Consider the following 19,052-nt stretch of genomic DNA (forward strand, 5'->3'; position numbering starts at 1 on the left):
TAATTGAGATTTTGTCAATATTCCACTTTATTTCAATAAAAATTATCATTCTACATTATTCATTAAAAAAATATTTTTTATTGAAATGGAGTGGAATATTGACAAAATCTCAATTCTCTTCAATTGTCATATAATACTTGAATAATTTTCTCACTCGTATTACTACCTATTTTCTCTGTCCCGATAATAATTTTTTTCACCCGAATTACTACTTATTTTCTCTGTCTCGATAACAAATCTTTTTACCCGAATTACTACTTATTTTCTCTGTCTCGATAATAATTTTTTTCACTCTTATTACTACGTATTTTCTCTGTCTCGATAATAAATTTTCACTCGTATTACTACGTATTTCCTCTGTCTAGATAATAAATTCTTTCACTCGTATTTCTACGTATTTTCTCTGTCTCGATAATTCTTTCCCAAATACTTCTAATCGAAGGGTTGCAATTTTTATGTTGCACTATTATAATTAATTTCAACTATTATTCACATTCTAACACAATTTGAGCTTCACTACTCCACAGGAAGTATAAAATTCTCATTGAGAAAGCTCCTACAAGTTTATAAAGGTTGTAATGGAGCTGCAATATTGTTAGGAGTGCCACTAACACTGATATTATCAGTATAATTTGGAATAGGATATATTTTACAATATTTTATAAGATTTTATAATTGAGGTATCAAGGTAACTTATCGTTTGACAAAGAAGAGGTAAAAAAATGTTATCTTTAATGGTTTTAAAATATGAAATGATGCTATTTACCATGACGAAACACTTGTAAATTTACAACAAGTAGTGGAAAATAAAGTAATTTACAATAGGGCTGATATTACTGTGGAACACAATTCGTAATAGATTTCATGGTAAAAAATGTAAGCAAACTGTTTCAACTCACGGTTTCCTAACGTGATTGGTGTCCTGCCTCCTGTTCTCAAGACTGGTATCCCGTTTCGCCCGTCGCTGCATCTGATCCATCTGCTTTTTCTGCTCCTTCATCAACCGTTCCTTCTCGTCACCAACATTCCTCCTAGCATTCCTTCTCTGCGCCTTGTTGTGCAACACTCGCGGTTGACTCGAGAACGAGTACAGCAATACTTCTTCGCCACCCGAGGCAGTCGATCCCGATGAGTTCGTGTGACTCTGCAGTCCGAGTATGGCGGCCAACTCGGGAGGCGGTGACAGGAAGATGCCCGTCTTCACAGTGGTCACGAACATGGGTCTCTCGTCGATTGTCGATTTCCCGCGGTGATGTCTCGCGCCGATCTTCGAACCATCCTTCAGGTTCCTCAGTTTCTCGTTCAACGAATCCGCGAACAGCTCCTCGGAAGAACTTGTGTTACCACTCTTGTTACAATCCTTCTTGTATGGACAATAGTAATTGTTATTACTTGTGAAACAATTCTTATGGTAGTAACTATGATTCTTAACTACTGGAACTTCGGTATCCAAACTACTTTTGTAGTTACTGTTCAAATCTTTCTTGGAGGCTTTAATGATGTCCTCCCTGGCTTTTCTCACAACCTGTCGGAACCGACCACCCCTATCACTTTCCTCACACCTGTGATGGTAATGGTGATGATAATGGTGTAGCTGATTGCGAACCTTGTCTCCCAAACTTTTGAAAGTGTTTTTTTCGGACGGAATGTCCGAGGGGTGTTTCATCCCCACCACTACACCCCCACCGCCCCTGTGATGGTGATGATGATGATCCATGGTCCGGTCTAATGATGGCCACTTACAGATCACGCCAACTTAGTTGGTAGCGGCATGCGAGGTGTCCAGACGTCACGATCACTTGTCGGTTTGTATCACGAATCGCGTTGCACTCAAGGCAAGACGGTCAAGTTGAAATAATGCTACTCGTTTCCATTACAATGGAGAAACTTGTGTGGGGAGATTCTCCAGTCTCTTTTAACTCATTCATTGACTCTTCAGTTAATTTGATTTTATTGATGGAGCTTATCAAATTCACAATTATTAAAATATATAGTTGAGATATCTCAAATATTATCAAATCAAGTTGTGAGGAAATTCTCAATAATTATCAAATCTTATTAGATTCTCAATTCAAGTGGATTACAAAGAATCAAGGTTGATTCTTTATCAAATAGTATTGTGGGTCTTAACCATTCTATCCCATTGATAGTTGATTATCAAGCTATTAATACGAAGAAAAAAAATTACAGAGTGAATAGTTCATCCTAAATTAATTACAGACATAAAGTATTTCTAGGGTAATTAATTGGAACTTTTCATATTCCATGGTTTCCTTCTAACTCTTTTCCGAAAATGGATATAAATTCAAACTGCAATTTTTTCTTAATACATTTGAATAGCCTCATCAATGATCAATAATGACGAAGAATTCATACTTCATGAATACGCTTCAAGGGAAGATTCAATTATTCTGTAAACTTAGTGGTATCCTATCACTACAAAGCACTGAGTTTTTAGTAGGAATTAATGTATAGTATAGTTTAGTATGAATCAATGTACAGTACAGTATTGACACCGTAGTTTGAGGCCCCATTCAAGTATTATGTTATATTTATCTTTAAAACGTGAATTTTCAAGAGAACATGATCAAGAGGTCCATCCATTTATTTGAACAGAGGACAATTTTCAGAATAGTATTACGTGTTTAAATTTTCAAACCTTAATAACAATTAAATTATTTATAACTTATTGTATATGGAAAATGTGAATTTTCAAGACTAAGTACCCAATTTTTACATTGAAGCACTAATATTAGTAGTTGTGATTGAGGAATATTTCCCAGCTCTGTTCAGTTCCTATATTTCCGCACCTTTTATTGCTTACACTATAGAATTTGATCCTTGAATGAAAAAAATAAATTCGAATGTTACAAGTAAGTTAATTTTGAGACAAACTTAATAAATAGAAGAGGTTTTGGGTAATAGCCTGTTTTTTCTTTCCCGACTATTGTAGTGTTCACTCTTCCCAATAAATAAATAGGCCTAAGTACGAAATGAAGAGTAAACCGGAACTATGTGAACTTCTCCACGTTCAAACACTTCCGGTTTCATTATCACTAGCAAAACTTTATAAACAATTCTTCCCTCAAAATCACTTCTTGATCAGTTTATTCACTTTGCTCAAAAAAGTTTCAATGTTACAACTTGTCACACCTACAAACACTCCTCACCGAAAGTTTGAACCACCTAAAAAGTTTTGAGTTTCACCACAGATGCATTCCACCGGCTGTTGGCGCTTGAAAAAATAAACAATATTTGATCGATTCGGCCACTCAGCGGCGAAATCAATGACACCTAACCTCAAAGTAGGGCGGCAATTGGAGGAATAAATAGCTCCAGACACGGAGGAACAGAAAGACCGGGGGAAAAGCTTACCACTGGTCACAATGGGGCTTTGTATGTTCGGCGCGGTTGGCTGACCCTCTACTGACCTCTTTGGTAGCGGTTTGCGGTTACTACTCACCATTCACTCTCTCTCACTCTACCACTCACTCACTTTCTCTCTCTCTAACACTCGAGCGCAGGTCACAATTGACCACTGTCCGTCGTGGTGACGTTACTACCACCCCCATACCATTTCTGCTTGTTTCAAATTGTAGTTGGAAGAAAATTACGGCGGTGTATTATTGAGGAAAGTGCATGTTGCATATAACATCGACATAAGGCCATGTCCATAAAGACCTAGGTCAATAAAATTGTTGACATTTTTGTTATTTTCGCCAGAATTGACTTTCAACTTCAATTTCAGTTTCAGTTTCAATAATATCACTTTCATTCCAATGATGATATTCTCATATTCATCAAATCTAATAGGTATTTTATTAAAGTCATCAATGAAGCTGCAATATTGTTAAGGATAGAACAGAAAATGCGATTGTCCTCTCATTGAGCACTCTGATAATGTTAAATAGTTATAATTATATCTAGGTATAATTTAATAATTATCTAGGTATAATTGTAGATGATCGATTGAAATGGGATAAGCATATATCGTACAAAACTAAGATAAGAAAGCTCATTTATAAGTTATACCAGCTTCCTCATATAATGAGTGAAGATATGATAAAAATAGTATATTTCTCACTTGTAGAGTCACTTTTAAGTTATGGATTGTTGGTTTGGGGTGGAGCAAGATATTAACTACAACTTAATAAATTCAATGTTTAAAGCTCAGAAACGTATTCTTAAGGTTATGACAAACAGAAACAACCGTTTTCCAACAAGTGAATTGTTCATTGAAAGTAAAGTGCTCAGCGTCAGACAGTTATATGTATTGGTTTTAGTAATTTATATTAAGAAGAATACAAATTTTACTGGTTTAATTTCCCATAGCCACAACAGCAGAATAATAAATTTGAATTTTTTCTCGTTCCCAGAATGAAAACTTTTGGACAATATTTAGGTCCTAGAATGTACAATATATGCAAAAACAATATATGTTTTTTGTTTTTGTCAATCACCGTTTTTGTAACGATACGCCGGCGTACCTCTTGGGATAAAAATAACAATAAAATGTTGTAACTTTAGGTCACCTATGTATTATGCGATGAAGTTTGACAGGTATAAACAATTTTAAAATTCTCAGACAAAAAGTATAATATTTGTACTCAACAATTTTTTATACTTTTATCTTATCAATATTCATGACGTACGGATGGTCTCAGATTTTTTTAGTGTGTACAAATACTTGATTATTGAAATAACATAAAACTAGTTTAGGCAGTTACGCCTTCAAACTCTAGTAAACTCAGGACTAGTTAATCTTCACTTTGCTGAAGAGTATATAATGCTGCATTGATAATGTTGTAACCACCGATACTAGTCGCACATTATTTTATTAAACAAGTGGTTGTGACGATTTCAATATTTATTGTATAGTTAGGATTAGTCAAATTCAATTAATATGCTAATATTAAAATCCGTACCAGTCTATCAGTTGCATGATGATGCAACTGATGATGTCTGTCTCAAATAAAAGTTTCCCAAAAATACTGTCCACACTTTTCAAGGTGGAAAACCAAACCAAGTCCAAGCACCTATCGCCCTTGGTTTCCACAATATTCAATGAGTAAACAATTTCCAAGAGTCGGAAAATTGCTGGGATGGATATTATGAGAGGGCGCCTTAGCAAAATTATGCAGTCGTTTTATGCGACCCGAATGTGAAATGTAGATTCGTGGCTCGGCTGTGAATGACCTCGCTGTACCCCCAACCCCCCTCTCTATCGAAAACCACCCTCAACCACTCATTATTTCCCTTCTTTCTCTTTTACATCCTCCTCTTGTGCAATCGTGGTCATTTCTCGTGTGTTGCTTTCCTTCTCCTTCTTTGTTTCTACATTTCTCACTTCTTATCTTCTTCTATTCCTGTTCCTTCTGCATTTGTTAGTTTTCTTTTCTCTTCTTATCTGCCCATGCTCTTTCAGTTTTTTCTTCTACTATTCCTTTTTCTCTCATATATTACGCTACTTACTCTTCTTCTACCACACAACTAATCTTGACACCTCCACCCCTCCTCATCGTCTTTCTACTCCTCCTCCCGTCCTCACCTCCTCCTTTCCTCTTTCTCTTCTTCTTCATCCACCTTGTTTCAAATCACGTCTCTCGATACATCATATTTTTGTTTTATTTCTCCACCAATACTTCCGATAATAATTAATTCTCCTTTTCTTTCTCACTCTAGATCCTTCCTATCTATATGAACCACTCTATCCTCTTTGACCTTTTTTCGTTGGACTTGCAATAATTATGAAAAACTTATTTCTCAGTTATTCTCCCTATTCTTATCCCTCTTCCTCTTGCTTCTCCTTCACTTTCTCTTCCTCCTTACACTTTCCTAAACCAATTCTTCATTTCTATTCTCCTTTCCACATTCGTCATCCCACCACCTCTCTTTCCCTTTCTCATCTCCCTGTTACTTTTTGTTAGTCTCCTTCTCATTTCTTCACCTTTTCCTTCTTCTTACTCGTTATTCTCTTGCTTTTTGCTCTACTGTTTCTCCTGCGCTTATTTTTCCTCCTATTTATCCCATCCTCCTTATCATATCATCATCCTCTATCCTTTCCTCCTTAAATCCTTCTAGAATCCTCCTTCGACTCCTCTCCGGCTCCTTCTTCTTCTTCTTCTTCTTTTACCCCTCATCTTCCTCTCTCCTTCTTTCGCTCATCCTAGTATCTCCTTCCTTCTCAAATCCTCCTCATCCTCATCTTTCTCCTTCTCCACCACATCCTCTTCCCTTCCCTCCTCAAATCATATCACCCATCATACTCCAACCTGTAGTTCTCCTTCTCAACCTACAAAAACCTATACACTCCTCATTTTCCATATCAACCTCCTACACCTCTATATTCCACATCCATTTTCCAACAAATTCAACCCTACCTCCGTCCTCACTATTTTCAACCCTTCGTTCAACCCCCACTTCTACTCTAAGCACCATCTTGACCTTGGCGGGGCCAAAGGTCTCTCTCAGCCAACGCGATAAGACTCGCGTGATCCGAGTCGCCAGCTAATAAAGTGTCTCAAGCACAGATCGACTCCCTGATAACACCGTCTGGCTCATCTTGCATTCAAACACTCCGAATCTATTTCAACCCTCCCCCCTTCCATAATTACACATTCCCCCCCCCTTCTCACCTACATTATCCCCCACATCATTATATTTCAAAGAAAATATACCTGACCGACGCCCAAAATGAATCTATTCCAAACCCCCTCTCATTGTTCACTACTCTTCACTACAAATAATTTTATTATACAGAAGAGAAGAGTATTTGAGAAGAGTAATTTGGGAAGAGTAATTTAAGAAGAGTATTTTGTATTCGTAGACCAGTATTTTGTAGACCAGCGACCCGAAATCACAGTATCACACTGTGTTTATTCAGGACTAGCCACCGGAATAACGATTGTATATTATTCGTAAGCTCAGTGAGAATTGTTCAGGTAATCATGGTACTGTATTATTGTTGTCTGAAATTATAAGTGAAGTTTATTATTTATTTTTAAGTTTTATATCACAATATAGTATATAGATACAGTAATGCAACTCATTTAAAAAAAAGATGAGTTGGTTTATAAAAACAATGATAATGAGTAATGTTCCTCTTCAAATGCCTGGAAAAATATGGTATGCGAGATAATAATAATTATGTGGATTCATCTCCAGTAGAACTTTTCTCTTTGGACTTATCTAGAAGATCAAGTCCTGCGATCTAAAAAATACTAATGAAAGATATTTCAAATGATTATAAGAATTTCTAATGATATCCTGTTACAATATAGGCCCTACCCTACATTAAACAAGTTCTATTTCTAACATGCAGCTTATAAGACAAATTGAGTCAGTGATGATAGTTGATAGATTTGTTATTAAAAACAACTCTCTTTCCTTCTAAGCAATTCCTTTTTTTAAGAGATATATTACAGAGAATTATAGATTTGTTTTTTTCGGAGTTTCCTTTCTTTTATTTCGAGGAAAAGAGATCTAAAGGTTGATTTGATTAGCGAAACTTTGAGACATTGAAACTTGTTCATTTGAAAACAAGAATTAAATTAAATTCCACATTTATATCATACTTTCTGATTACAAGAAATGGAGTTTTTGAACTTTTCATCCTCTGATGAAGATTTGATCATGATAACCACTTTTGTGCATGCAATTATTTATCAGTATGCTTCTTAATAAGTAGAAAAATGTTATCGATGAATAATTAGCAGGAAAAATTGCAACTGAAATTGCTGAGGTATCAAGATCAAATTCTCATCTGATAAAACATGCAAGTTTTTCACATCAATCTTGCCAACCCGACAATCGAGTAATAAAAAGTAATTGTAATAGCTGAGGTCAATGATAGGGATAGGAGCAATGGTTGTCAACCTCTCAAAGACGAAAAATGTGCTCGTTACTAAAGGTTTGTTGTATTGTTACTCCCTGTAATCGGGACTATACATAATTAGGATGTTTCTCTCTTTTTCAATCATTCACCTACTCTCTTTCTCACTATCTCTCACACTCTCTCTCGCTCTGTCTCTCACTCTCTCTCTCTGCTGACTCTGTTTCACACTGTCTCTCTCTCTCATTTACTCTTCACATATTTCTCAATTGTTCTCATTCTATATCAGTCAAAGTTTTTCTCTCAGTTTTCTCTCATGAACACTCTATCCTTCTCTGGAGTGTTTAAATCCTCTCGGTCATTCCAGTCTTGATTACTGGCTTTTGGCACGCAACGTTTCGGAGACCAATGAGAGACCGTTGGGGGTTGGTGGTTGGGGTGCAAAAGATTTGCTAAGCTAGTGTTAACCGTTTTCATGGAGCAATTAAAACAAACGATCAAGGTAGCCGGGGCACGCAAATCCTGTTCTGTCTGTTGTTTCTGCGGCGAAAGAAAATGCAGTGTCTTTCACGCGAAATGAAAAAGATTTTGCTTCAACAAGAGCGTTGAAATCTACTATTGTATGAATTTTCTTTCACTTTAGTCATAGAGAAAAGTTGCCGTTTAAAAAATCTTGTACTGTATTACCTATTATTATACTTATACTAATTATTGTAATACTTCTTATATTATAATTATATTATTCGTCTGTGCTCCAGTCTTTCGAACACATTAACGTAGTACACTGTTATTGTTTATGGTTTCCGGTCTGAGTACAGTAAGCACACCGATAAAATATCTCATTGAGAATAATGACATCATAACTTTCATGGAAACAAGAGTCATTGTGTATTCAACCATTGTGTATTATGGAGTTCCAATTAGAATTGAAAACTTAATTTTCGTTCACAATAATTATGCATAAAAGAGTGTCATTCATTATATTGTGTTCTCACAGTATTTTTGAACAATTATGTTACAAGAAAATAGTATTTCAGGCTATACATTCAACCAGAAACTGAACTGTTCCTAATAAAAGAACTATATTAACGTTAACCATTTTCCAGTCACTATATTTATAACGCACCTCGGGAGGAAGACTGTTCCAACTCAAGAAATTCGTTTATTCAGGAGAGCAGTTTTGAAGTTTTCATAGGTACCTATTCAAACTTTATTTTCTGCTCTTAGAATTACTCAATTTATCTGATTCCAACTGTTTTAGTTTACTTATTACTTCTTAAAAGTGGCCTGTATTTATGTTTTTATTCATAATATGGCTGCATTGGAATGGAAGACTGTTCTAATCGAAATGGCACAGTCTTCCTGTAAATGATAGCATCGGTTTTCAAAAAATCTACTGGAACATAAACGTTCAAATTTGGCTGGTACGCTATGTTCAGTTGGCTCACTTAAAGAATGGATTTAAAAAATCTAAAGTTAAGCCCAATATCTGCGTTTTCTCAGCTTTTTCAAGGAAAAAAATCATAGGAAACGTTCTTATTTGGTGCAGAGGTTCGGTATTCAGAAGGTTTTATTAAAAGTGCTTTGAATTTACGTCAAAAATAAGCTCAAAATCTGCGTTTATCGGCATTCTTCTGCTTTTTTAGAGAACAAATGAACAGAAAACGTTCCAATCTGGTGCAGATAGGTTCAGCCAGGTTCTAGAAACTTTGCGTAGAAAGAACTTGAGATGTTCCAAAAGATACACCCAAAGTTGCCAGTTTCAGCGTTTTCTTAGCTTCTTTGGTCGAATGACAGACTTCCGACAATCTGCATATGGCTCCACGTCTCCATGCAAAAGTTCTTTCCGTCTGTCTGCATACGACTGTCTGACCGCCTTAAATTTGATACACAGACTCAGCTTAGGTTTGGAAATGTTAAGAGATCATTTTTCATCTCAAATTCCAAAGAACTAGACTGAAATACAATAATTCTCGCATATTTTCATCATGTAGGAAATAATGATTTTATTAAATCTGATCAAAATAGACAGCATTTTTTGGAAACCTAATGTGCTACACAGTTCAATCAACCGGTGATTTTATTGACTATTTGAAAGGACGCAAGCCTGCTGGTCCCCTCTCTGGTTGATTCAGTCAGGGGTTCAGGATTGAGACTGGCTAGACTGATGAGGCGAGCGATGCGAGCCTGCCGGCTAGTAGAACATAACTCTAAACACATTAGGTAATAGGTGTGTACATAAATTTGATACATTTTATAATTATGTTTATTTATTTATTAATAGGATTTATCAATTTCCACTTACATTTCCTCTGATCTGTATCTGGCTTTGCGAGTAAGGAGGGTTCTGGGGGAGCTGGCGAATGTGTATGCGTTTCTCTCAGCCCTCATGATCCCTGTAGAGTGAGATGGAACCAAAGGAAGACCGGGCATCTGAGAGAGAAACTTGATTATGTTCTGAGTTGTAATTGATCTTGATCCAAGTTTATAAGGATTACTGATTTCATAGTAAATTAGAAGACAATACTATAGTGAGATTAACATCATTAAGTCAGTAGAAATGATAGAAAAGCATTGTTGTCAAATTTCCGTTACCACCACCTTTTTCATGGATAACAGCTGTGATTCAAGTTATTCCGGCGGTGTATCTGATCTAATAAACTAGTTCTTGTTAATAATTGTCAGTGTATAAAAAACAATAATGACTTTGTCGAATTAAGTATTCATAAAACATTTTGAACAATAATTGCATTTTTAAAGGCGATTCTTCTGCCATGGCTAAGTGTCGTCTGGTCATTGCATAGCCTAATATTTCATTCGTCAAGAAAGCCTTTCCATGATTTAATAATAGCATTTTCATAATTGATACAGAATATTCTGGTACGATAGTTCTCCGTAGCCAATAAACAATTTGAAAGCTGTGCTAATAAGCTAGAACTTTCTGTACTTACTTGGTTTGAAAAAATCTAAATTTATTTTTGAAACACCATTCATAAAATCAGGTAGCGTGAATCATTATTGATAAATGAATGAATGTGGCTAGCAATTATTTAAAATGACATGAGACACCAGCCATCAATATAAAAATGGAATATTGTTTTCTTCACAACAACTTGTTGCTCAATGAAAAATGCATTTTCTTCATTATTATTAATTTGTTGATTCATCATAGATTTGATTCTCTCTCTCTATTCATACCGTACTCATAAATAAAATAATTATATTGATACATACCTCATTAGGAGTTGTTATCAAATAGATTCTGTTTGTCTTGCGATCACATTTTGACACTCAGTTAATAGATAAGTAATAAACAGTTGCAGGTGCTGTATTCAAAATAAAATTACATAACTAGACCAATAACAAAAAATGTCTCGGTCATCTTCTTTTAGGAGAAGCTGTAGTATCAAAGCAGGTGAATTTACATTGTTTACATAAAATTAATATCAACGTCAATCTATAAATAGTCTCTTTCATAACTCCTTGACAACGCCGTAACAGTTTCAAGCAAGATAGGTAGTGCAGTTATTGTTTATTCAACAATCATGTGTCACCCTGGGAACGCAGTCTGTGACGCAATGTCCTTTGTTTGGAACAAGCCCTTCAAGTAGTACCAAATAATACCGCTAGAGTGAAGCACCTTCTTGGTTGATATACTGTGGCTATACTTGGCTGAACCACAACTTTTTTGTAAACCACGCTCAGTTCTGACTGATCGACTGATGGAAATATGGAAGCAATAAACCTAAACCGCTCAATACAAGGATTTTTGGACGTTTTTAGGTTACTCTAAAAAGGACTATACCTGTTTTTTCCACAAAATCAGATTTCCTTCAACCTTTCTATAGAAGTAACAAGAGAGAAAAGTATCAACTTGCACAAATGAATAAGGTGTTATTTTAAACAATATTCTTAGACTTAATTTAGCACAGGTAAGCTATTTTTTCTTAGATTTCGTTGCTACAGCACAATTTAAGTTATATTTATGAAAGTTTTCCTTGGAAATTCTGCATGATTACTATAGATATTTTTTCAATTGGAAGAGTAATTCTTAAATATTTATTAATTCATAGTAATACGGTACTTATTAATAAAAATATGTTTATACTCACTGTTTATATATTTTCATTGTAGGCTAGCTAATATCTAATAAGAGATTATTGAAGATCTAATAAAATATTATTGGATAAGAATAGGATGTTCAAAGCGGGCCATTCACTATCAAATTTCTTGTCCAATTTGAGTCTACTCAACGTTGGATTCGGCGCAACCCATCATGCTTTGCTAGTGCGGTATTGGTGGAGAGTAAGGAAATTCTAGGTCGTAGGACCGTGAAAGCTGGGTTTGTTGATGTTGGTTTTTAATGTTGGATGTCTAGCTGAACGAGTTGGGTAAACTGATGGATACCCAACACATACAACTTCCGTAGGTCAGCCGCGTAGTCACAGTTGAGTTGGAATGTGAGTGGAGATGGACAAACTTGTCGAAAACCAGTTAGAGTTTGAGTGATGAAAGACTAGTGTCGCGCTGATAAGCTATCGCTTAGGCTATAGATAAGAGAATCATGAGCCTGCTACTCCCGGTCACCACTTGAGCCAACTCCTCTGAATATGATTCATGAGTTGCAAAACCGCTTCCCGGTGGTTCAGAACCCACCTGTAAACTGCAGGTCCATTCGTCTCTCATTAGCATCCCCCTCATTACCCACGCACGGATTTCAAAGGATTAGCTGAAATAAAAATGTTTTGTCACTTGATAGACTAAAGTCAAAATTTATTGAGATAGGCCTATTTGGAAAAATAAAAACATTTGCACACTCCATACTTTCCAATGTTGCAATGTTCATTCTTAATAGTTTTGCTATCTTCAATAGGTGCGGGTACCTTGTCTCATGCATGATTTAGTTAGGTCAGGTTGGGCTTTATTAGGTCACCTAAGGCATGGTTAGGTTAGAATGTTCTTGGCTAGGTTGGTCTTTATTAGTTTTGACTAGCTTGGGGATGACTAGGTTAGACTTGGTTAGGTTTGATCAAGTTTTTTTAGTTGTAGTTAGGCTTGGTTAGATTATGTTTAGCTTGATTAGGTAAGGTTTAACTTGATAAGGTCGTTAGGTTAGGGTAAGGTTGGGTTGGGTTGAACTTGATGAGTCAAGTTTAGTATGGCTGAGTAGGCTTTAGAAAGGTTGGGTTAGTTTTAGAGAGATTACGTTGCGTTTTTATAAAAGTTGGGTTGTTTGGGTACAGTATAATTCAATTGGGCAGATTATGTTAATCTTGGTGAGGTAAGGTTAGACGTTAGAGTTTTGGTTGGGTTTGACTTGGTTGTAATTGTTTTGATTGACAAAATAAATTTGATTTTTGTTAGGCTTAAATTGATAATCTTCTAAAGCTTCTGAGTTTTATTGGATGCAGGATAAAATGTGGTCCACAATACTGGTCTCCATTATGCGATCAAACATGTTCAACTCTTCTAAAGCTAAAAAAACTTACTAAACTTTCTTGCATTTTTTCTCAAAAATCTTAATGTAGTTACTAACTTTGAATAATTCTACATAAGATTCAGCTAATCTAGTAGCCACTGAAAAAACGAAAATTTCCAAGAATTAAAATTTAAAAATATGGAGTGAGCAAATTATTTTTTAATATCTCAATAGCTTTTGACTGAGGTTTTTCCTTCATAATTCTACAAAATCCAATAGTTTAAAATATCTATCAAGCAATCACCAAGTGTTACCTAGTTTTTTCATTCAACACTAGGATTTTAAAAACTATTGAAAATACAAACTTGGAACTGGTTTCTCAAAAAATAAATTATAAAATCAACATAAGATAATCTAGCTAATCCTTCCTTATGCAGCATCCATACTATCAGCTAGTTTTCAAATTTATCTTAGCTACCAATGCTTTGAAGCTGATTCCAATCAGCACTTTTTTGAAGCTTGGAATAATAGAATGCAATCTATAGTTAAAAATAAAAGAGAATCCTGTAATTCACATGGTCAAGTGGGTCTAGAATCATCTACAGAATGCAATGCATAACTCATTGGATTATAATGTTGTGCATTCCACTGTTGTCAACTCTATCTGACCATATGACTGAAAACAATCATGTACTGTTGCCCATTCTTCCTCGGCTGGGGGAGGCTAAACTCTATGTCATATTTTCAGCCTATATAGGCAATATCAATAATTGATGTAAGTAGCTTATTGATACAAAAGGATAGATAGGATTTTGAAAAAAGGCCTTCAACTCATAAAATAAGTATTTTTATTCTGAAAAATCAATACCAAACAAATATTATTACAAAAATACTAGGATCAAATATTACAATACAAAGTCACATGCTTGTTAAGGGTTATAAAAGGTATTAATTGCCTATGTTATCTGACTTTATTACTTATTTTCATTATCAGCAGAATTGAACAATTTCTTTCAAAATACAAAATATTACCTACAGATGTAGGCAAAGCAGCTTTTGTTTTCGTTGCAAATCAAATATATGTAAAATAACCCAGTATTACAGCATCAGTCATTAATTCTGGAAAAGACTGGAATGTACATAAAAATATGGTACATATTTTAGATGAGAACAATAAACTTAATCCAGTCATGGAAGGGTTATACAGGAGAAAGTTTAAAAGAGTATTCGTAACCCCACAGTGTTCTGTAGAGGATAGTAAGGAGGTAAACATATCAAAAGTCCACACCACTACCCCCCTGTGCTAAGGTGGTGGGGGTGGTTCAAATGCCATTTTTGGTTTCTTGCATATAACTTGAAAACCATGTATCTTAGGCTGGCCACTAACAGTAGAACATGCATGATAAACAAATGCCTGACATGAATGTTTATCATGCACTACATGCATGTATGACCACTAACATACTTAGGCTGGCCACTAATTGTAGAACATAAATGGCATGCATGTTTATCATGTACAACATGCATGTCATGTATGTTTATCATGCACATATAGGCCTACATGTTCATCATCAGCAAGAGGCTTCTGAAAATAACAAAAAATAAACAACCAACAACATTAAACAAACCACTCGAAAATTACAAATTATCATGATGGAGAAATAATTCAACCTCAAATAGAGCAGCAAAGAAAAAATAAAGAACCAAATATCGGAGATACAGAGATCTAACCTCAAAAAAATTCTGCTCAAAGCGTTTCGATGTAATGATCACAGCTGTGATGACACAACAATGTATGACAACTGTGTATCATGAATGTTCTACCATTTATTGGTGACCAGCCTCATCAACATGACTATTGTATACAAAATTGAAGCTTACATAAGAAACATTTTTGCCTCTAATTTATTGCTATTTTGCTCTTATAAATTTTTAAAAATTGATGGAAAATGTATACTGAAAATAATAAGCTTATAGAGCATTAAAGTTTTTACTTTTTGTGTAGTTGAGAAGTTGATATTGTGGTAATTATTCATATTGAATGAAAAAGACTGAGAAATTGTCAAAAACCACTGATTTATTGATAATTAGAAAGACCGGTTTCGGTTATTACTCCATTGTCAATCGCTGATAAACTGATGTTTGTTTATCAGAGATTGACAATGGTGTAATAACCGAAACCGGTCTTTCTAATTATCAATAAATCAGTGGTTTTTGACAATTTCTCAGTCTTTTTCATTCAATAAGAGCATTAAAGTCTCCCCTTTTTCAAGTATAATTTCACACTTTTACACATTTCCCTTTAAATGTATTCTGATTATAAGCATTAAATTATCTCCTTTTTCAAGTATAATTTCAAACTTTTACACATTTCCCTTCAACTGTTGCAACAGCTTTATAGTGGCACATGTTTTTTTTTAATATCACACCTTCAAGAGCGGATATCTCAAAAACTATAGAAACAGTTGTGAAATAAATATTGTAGAAAATCATGTAAGCTTCAATTTGTTTACCGTAGATCAGTCATGTCCAGCAGATACATAGTTTCAGAGTTATATGCGAGAAACAAAAAAAAAAAAAACGGTACCTTTGGGGTGGGGGTGGGTACTTTTCATATGTTTACCTCAAACATTTCCTTCATTTTTTGAGCATTCATTGCCTAGACTATTATAAAACTCAAATTTGACTGCTAGTCGTCCTTTTCCAAAAGCAAAAAGTGATTTAATAATAAGCAGTTCGTGATGGAAAACAACATTGAAGAATTATAAAACTGTTTAACGTTCCAACATAGCCCTGCAGAATATTCTGCAAATTAAAAAATGCAATACTGTTACTGATAAAATTAATAGTACATAGTGTTTCAATGAGAATATTCATGAAAAAATATGAGAATGAATTGTTATTCAAGGTTTCTGAGGAAGCATAGGTTATGTATTGTTGTGGCAGGGGTTCTCAACATAAGTTTCTAAAGGACCTCTTCACTAAGTCTCTACTGTCATAAAAACACCAATACCTAATCCTGAAAATTAAAAGTGAACCCTCTGCCAACAGCCACTAAATGCCAAAGGGTAGATAAAATATAGGATGATTTTTTAGTCCTGCTACACAATTTATTTACAATTAATATTACAGTTTACAATTAATTTATAAAACGGAAATTTAGTTGTAATGAAAATGTATACAAAAAAGTATTCCATCACCAATTTCTCAGTTACTAGAGATCATTGAAAAATATATGCTCGAAATGTCTACCTATATACATGCTTTCACCATATTTTCACCATAATATTCATCAAGTTACCTAGAATGTATTCTAGGTACATTGATATTCATGTTCTACGGTAAAAGATATTCTGTTCATAAGATGACTGAAATCCACACAAAATAAAAATGTTACACAGCTCAAGAATAATATACTTCCACAGCCGGGTGTATACTATACTGATTGAGTAGGTAGTAAGGAAGTAAAAAGTTACCAACTTTGTGTGACCAGAAAATTGTTCTTCATTACAAGTAAATTACCAATCATTCTGTATAAGGCAGCTAATTAAAATGAAATGGATTTTATTTATTCAAAGAATAGTATAATAACAGAAGAATCACTATTTATAGAAATTATTAGTAGGATAGATATCTTGATAGGTTATGAATGGTTTGTTGCTGAGTGGGAAATCGGTTCAAGAGAGATCAAGTCCTAATGAATATATTATCTGTGCAGACTAGCAAAATGGCATACAATATGAAAAATATTAAAAATGATGATGAGTTAATAGCTGCCTTAACACAACTGTTTGATAATTTTAAACAAGAGCAAAATGCTAGGTTTGATGAGCAAAATGCTAGGTTTAATGCTAGGTTTGATGATATGAAGCAAGAATTTGCTGAAACATTGAGTGATAATCATGAAGATGAAAACAAATTGAAGCAGGATGATAGTAGTGTTAAGTTACAAGATCAACTCATTCAAGTTTCTGACAATGTAGGCCTAGTTACTGTTGTTGAGAAAGTCAACCCTAATGTGATAGTAGAATTGAGTAAAGAAGTAGGTAGGGAGTTGTCTTCACTGAAAGTCAACTATCAAGAAAGTACTATTGCTACATTGAAGGTTAAGAAAACAGTAAACAAATCGAATGTTTCTATGGATCAGATTACTACATTGAAGGTTAGGAAAACTATAAATAAAATGAATGATTACATGAGACAGGTTTCTGTGGAGGTTAGGAATAATGTCAACAAAATGAATGTTGCTTTGAGTCAAGTTGATGAGTTCAACTTTCAACTGAGAATTGAAAAGGTGTATGCAATGCATTCTCAAGTGAACATGACTAACTTTTGTAGGCAAAACGGCTTTGTTGAAACAAATGAACCCATGAACAATAAAATCATGTTCTTGAAGAAAACAAAACGCAAAGTCTCCATTGATGTGTTAGTATTCAAAGGTTGTTTCAAGTTGCTTACTTACAAGATGATGACAATGAATCACATGATGAAAGGGTATTCCCCAACACACAATGATTAGGAATCCTGTGTCATGCCGGGATTCAGAATAGCAATGACCGTAAATACTACGTATGGTAAGAGTCCATAATTGTATCTTTTTTCTTTCCTGTAGCCTATTTTCTTGGCCCTTAATCTTTTCAATTTTCGATTCTTTCCTGTCTTTGTGTAATGTTCAGTAAAATTCTTCTATGATGCATATCTTAACCAATCTTGTCCATAGTCATTTAAATTTGTATTTTTTCTGAAATAATATTAGAAGTTGAAATAGTAGCTTATTTTCCTAATCTTTAATTTGTTGATAAAACTTAACTTTTCTAAAATCTATCCTTTGTTGTGTAAATAATTGTTTGCTTGCGGTATATTTTTTCATCATGTATTACATATTTTAATCATGTCTATTTTTTTCAGGTATCATATTAGGTAATTAGGTTTTTCAGAGCAATTATGTCCCATGTTCTCATCTTTCATTGCATATTGTGCCATAAGCCATATGTAATTAGGTTATAGTTTTCTTCTGGGCTTTTAACCCATTTTGCATTTTATTTTTTCTTTGCTGTCCAATACTTGGATTTTTGGTAGACAAGTAGGTGTGATTCTTTTAGAGGTGTGGGCGTGAACCACATACGGCTGGACTCGATTATCTGACCTACTTGTTTGCGATATAAAAACCTTATGACTGCAACAACAAATGTTTGTAAAAACTTTTGCATACTTTTGTTTTTGTGGTCCGATACTAGAGTCTGCTATCACATTGCCTTACAGACATCTAGGAACTTTCCACCCAGTCACAATAGTCAACACATTTTTTCCTTCACCAGTTGTTTTTGTGGGAGTGATAGCTCACAATTATAACAAATTAGAGTCATACTTGGAATTTACAAAATTCTATAGTAGTATATTTTATTAAATATACTTCCTCATGAAAGTTCAGTACTGACATGTAGGATAGGCTCTAATTAATCTTTCTCTTCTTTGTATTGTTTTAGGGAATTTATTTACCCAGTTTTCTTTTCCTCTTGTTTGTATTTTTTAGGGAACTTATTTACCCAGTATTTCATCTTGATCATCTTTGTATTATAATCTTGAAATGTTTATACTTATTATACAGTCTTTAAATTTTAAATTATTTTAAAAAATAATTGGTTTAATTTAAAACGTTGTGTTATATTATCAATTGAAATGAGTTAAAGGCTAAAATTTTTCTAAAGTGTTTTGTAATTGATATTTTTTTTTCAAATTTTAAAAACTGTTTGTTCTATAAATTTTGATATGATTGATTATCGTTTGAAATGGATGCTGGAG

The 19,052-nt window shown here is 34.3% G+C and overlaps 2 protein-coding genes across 4 annotated transcripts in view; one reads left to right on the forward strand and one right to left on the reverse strand.

Moving 5' to 3' along the window:
- Nucleotides 1-3,432, reverse strand: part of LOC111044663 (radial spoke head protein 3 homolog) — a 33,541-nt gene extending 30,109 nt beyond the window's left edge. The window contains exons 1-2 of one of the 3 annotated variants that reach the window (XM_022329867.2): nucleotides 2,727-3,432; nucleotides 900-2,162 (exon numbers count right to left, since the gene is read on the reverse strand). In XM_022329867.2, coding sequence (XP_022185559.2) covers nucleotides 900-1,717 — 818 coding nt within the window. In that variant the 5' untranslated portion in view covers nucleotides 1,718-2,162; nucleotides 2,727-3,432. Of the gene's footprint in view, nucleotides 1-899 lie in introns of all 3 variants that reach the window. The other 2 variants (XM_039438120.1, XM_022329868.2) reach the window with 2 other exon arrangements.
- An 8,175-nt stretch (nucleotides 3,433-11,607) lies between these two features.
- The window catches only part of LOC111044665, a 61,996-nt gene continuing 54,551 nt past the window's right edge, over nucleotides 11,608-19,052 (forward strand). The window contains exon 1 of the mRNA XM_039438113.1: nucleotides 11,608-11,763. The gene's annotated coding sequence lies outside the window, so the exon portion shown is untranslated. The remainder of the gene's footprint in view (nucleotides 11,764-19,052) is intronic.

The sequence above is a fragment of the Nilaparvata lugens genome, chromosome 11 (genome assembly GCF_014356525.2).
Source record: "Nilaparvata lugens isolate BPH chromosome 11, ASM1435652v1, whole genome shotgun sequence".
In the NCBI taxonomy this organism is placed as follows: domain Eukaryota; kingdom Metazoa; phylum Arthropoda; class Insecta; order Hemiptera; family Delphacidae; genus Nilaparvata; species Nilaparvata lugens.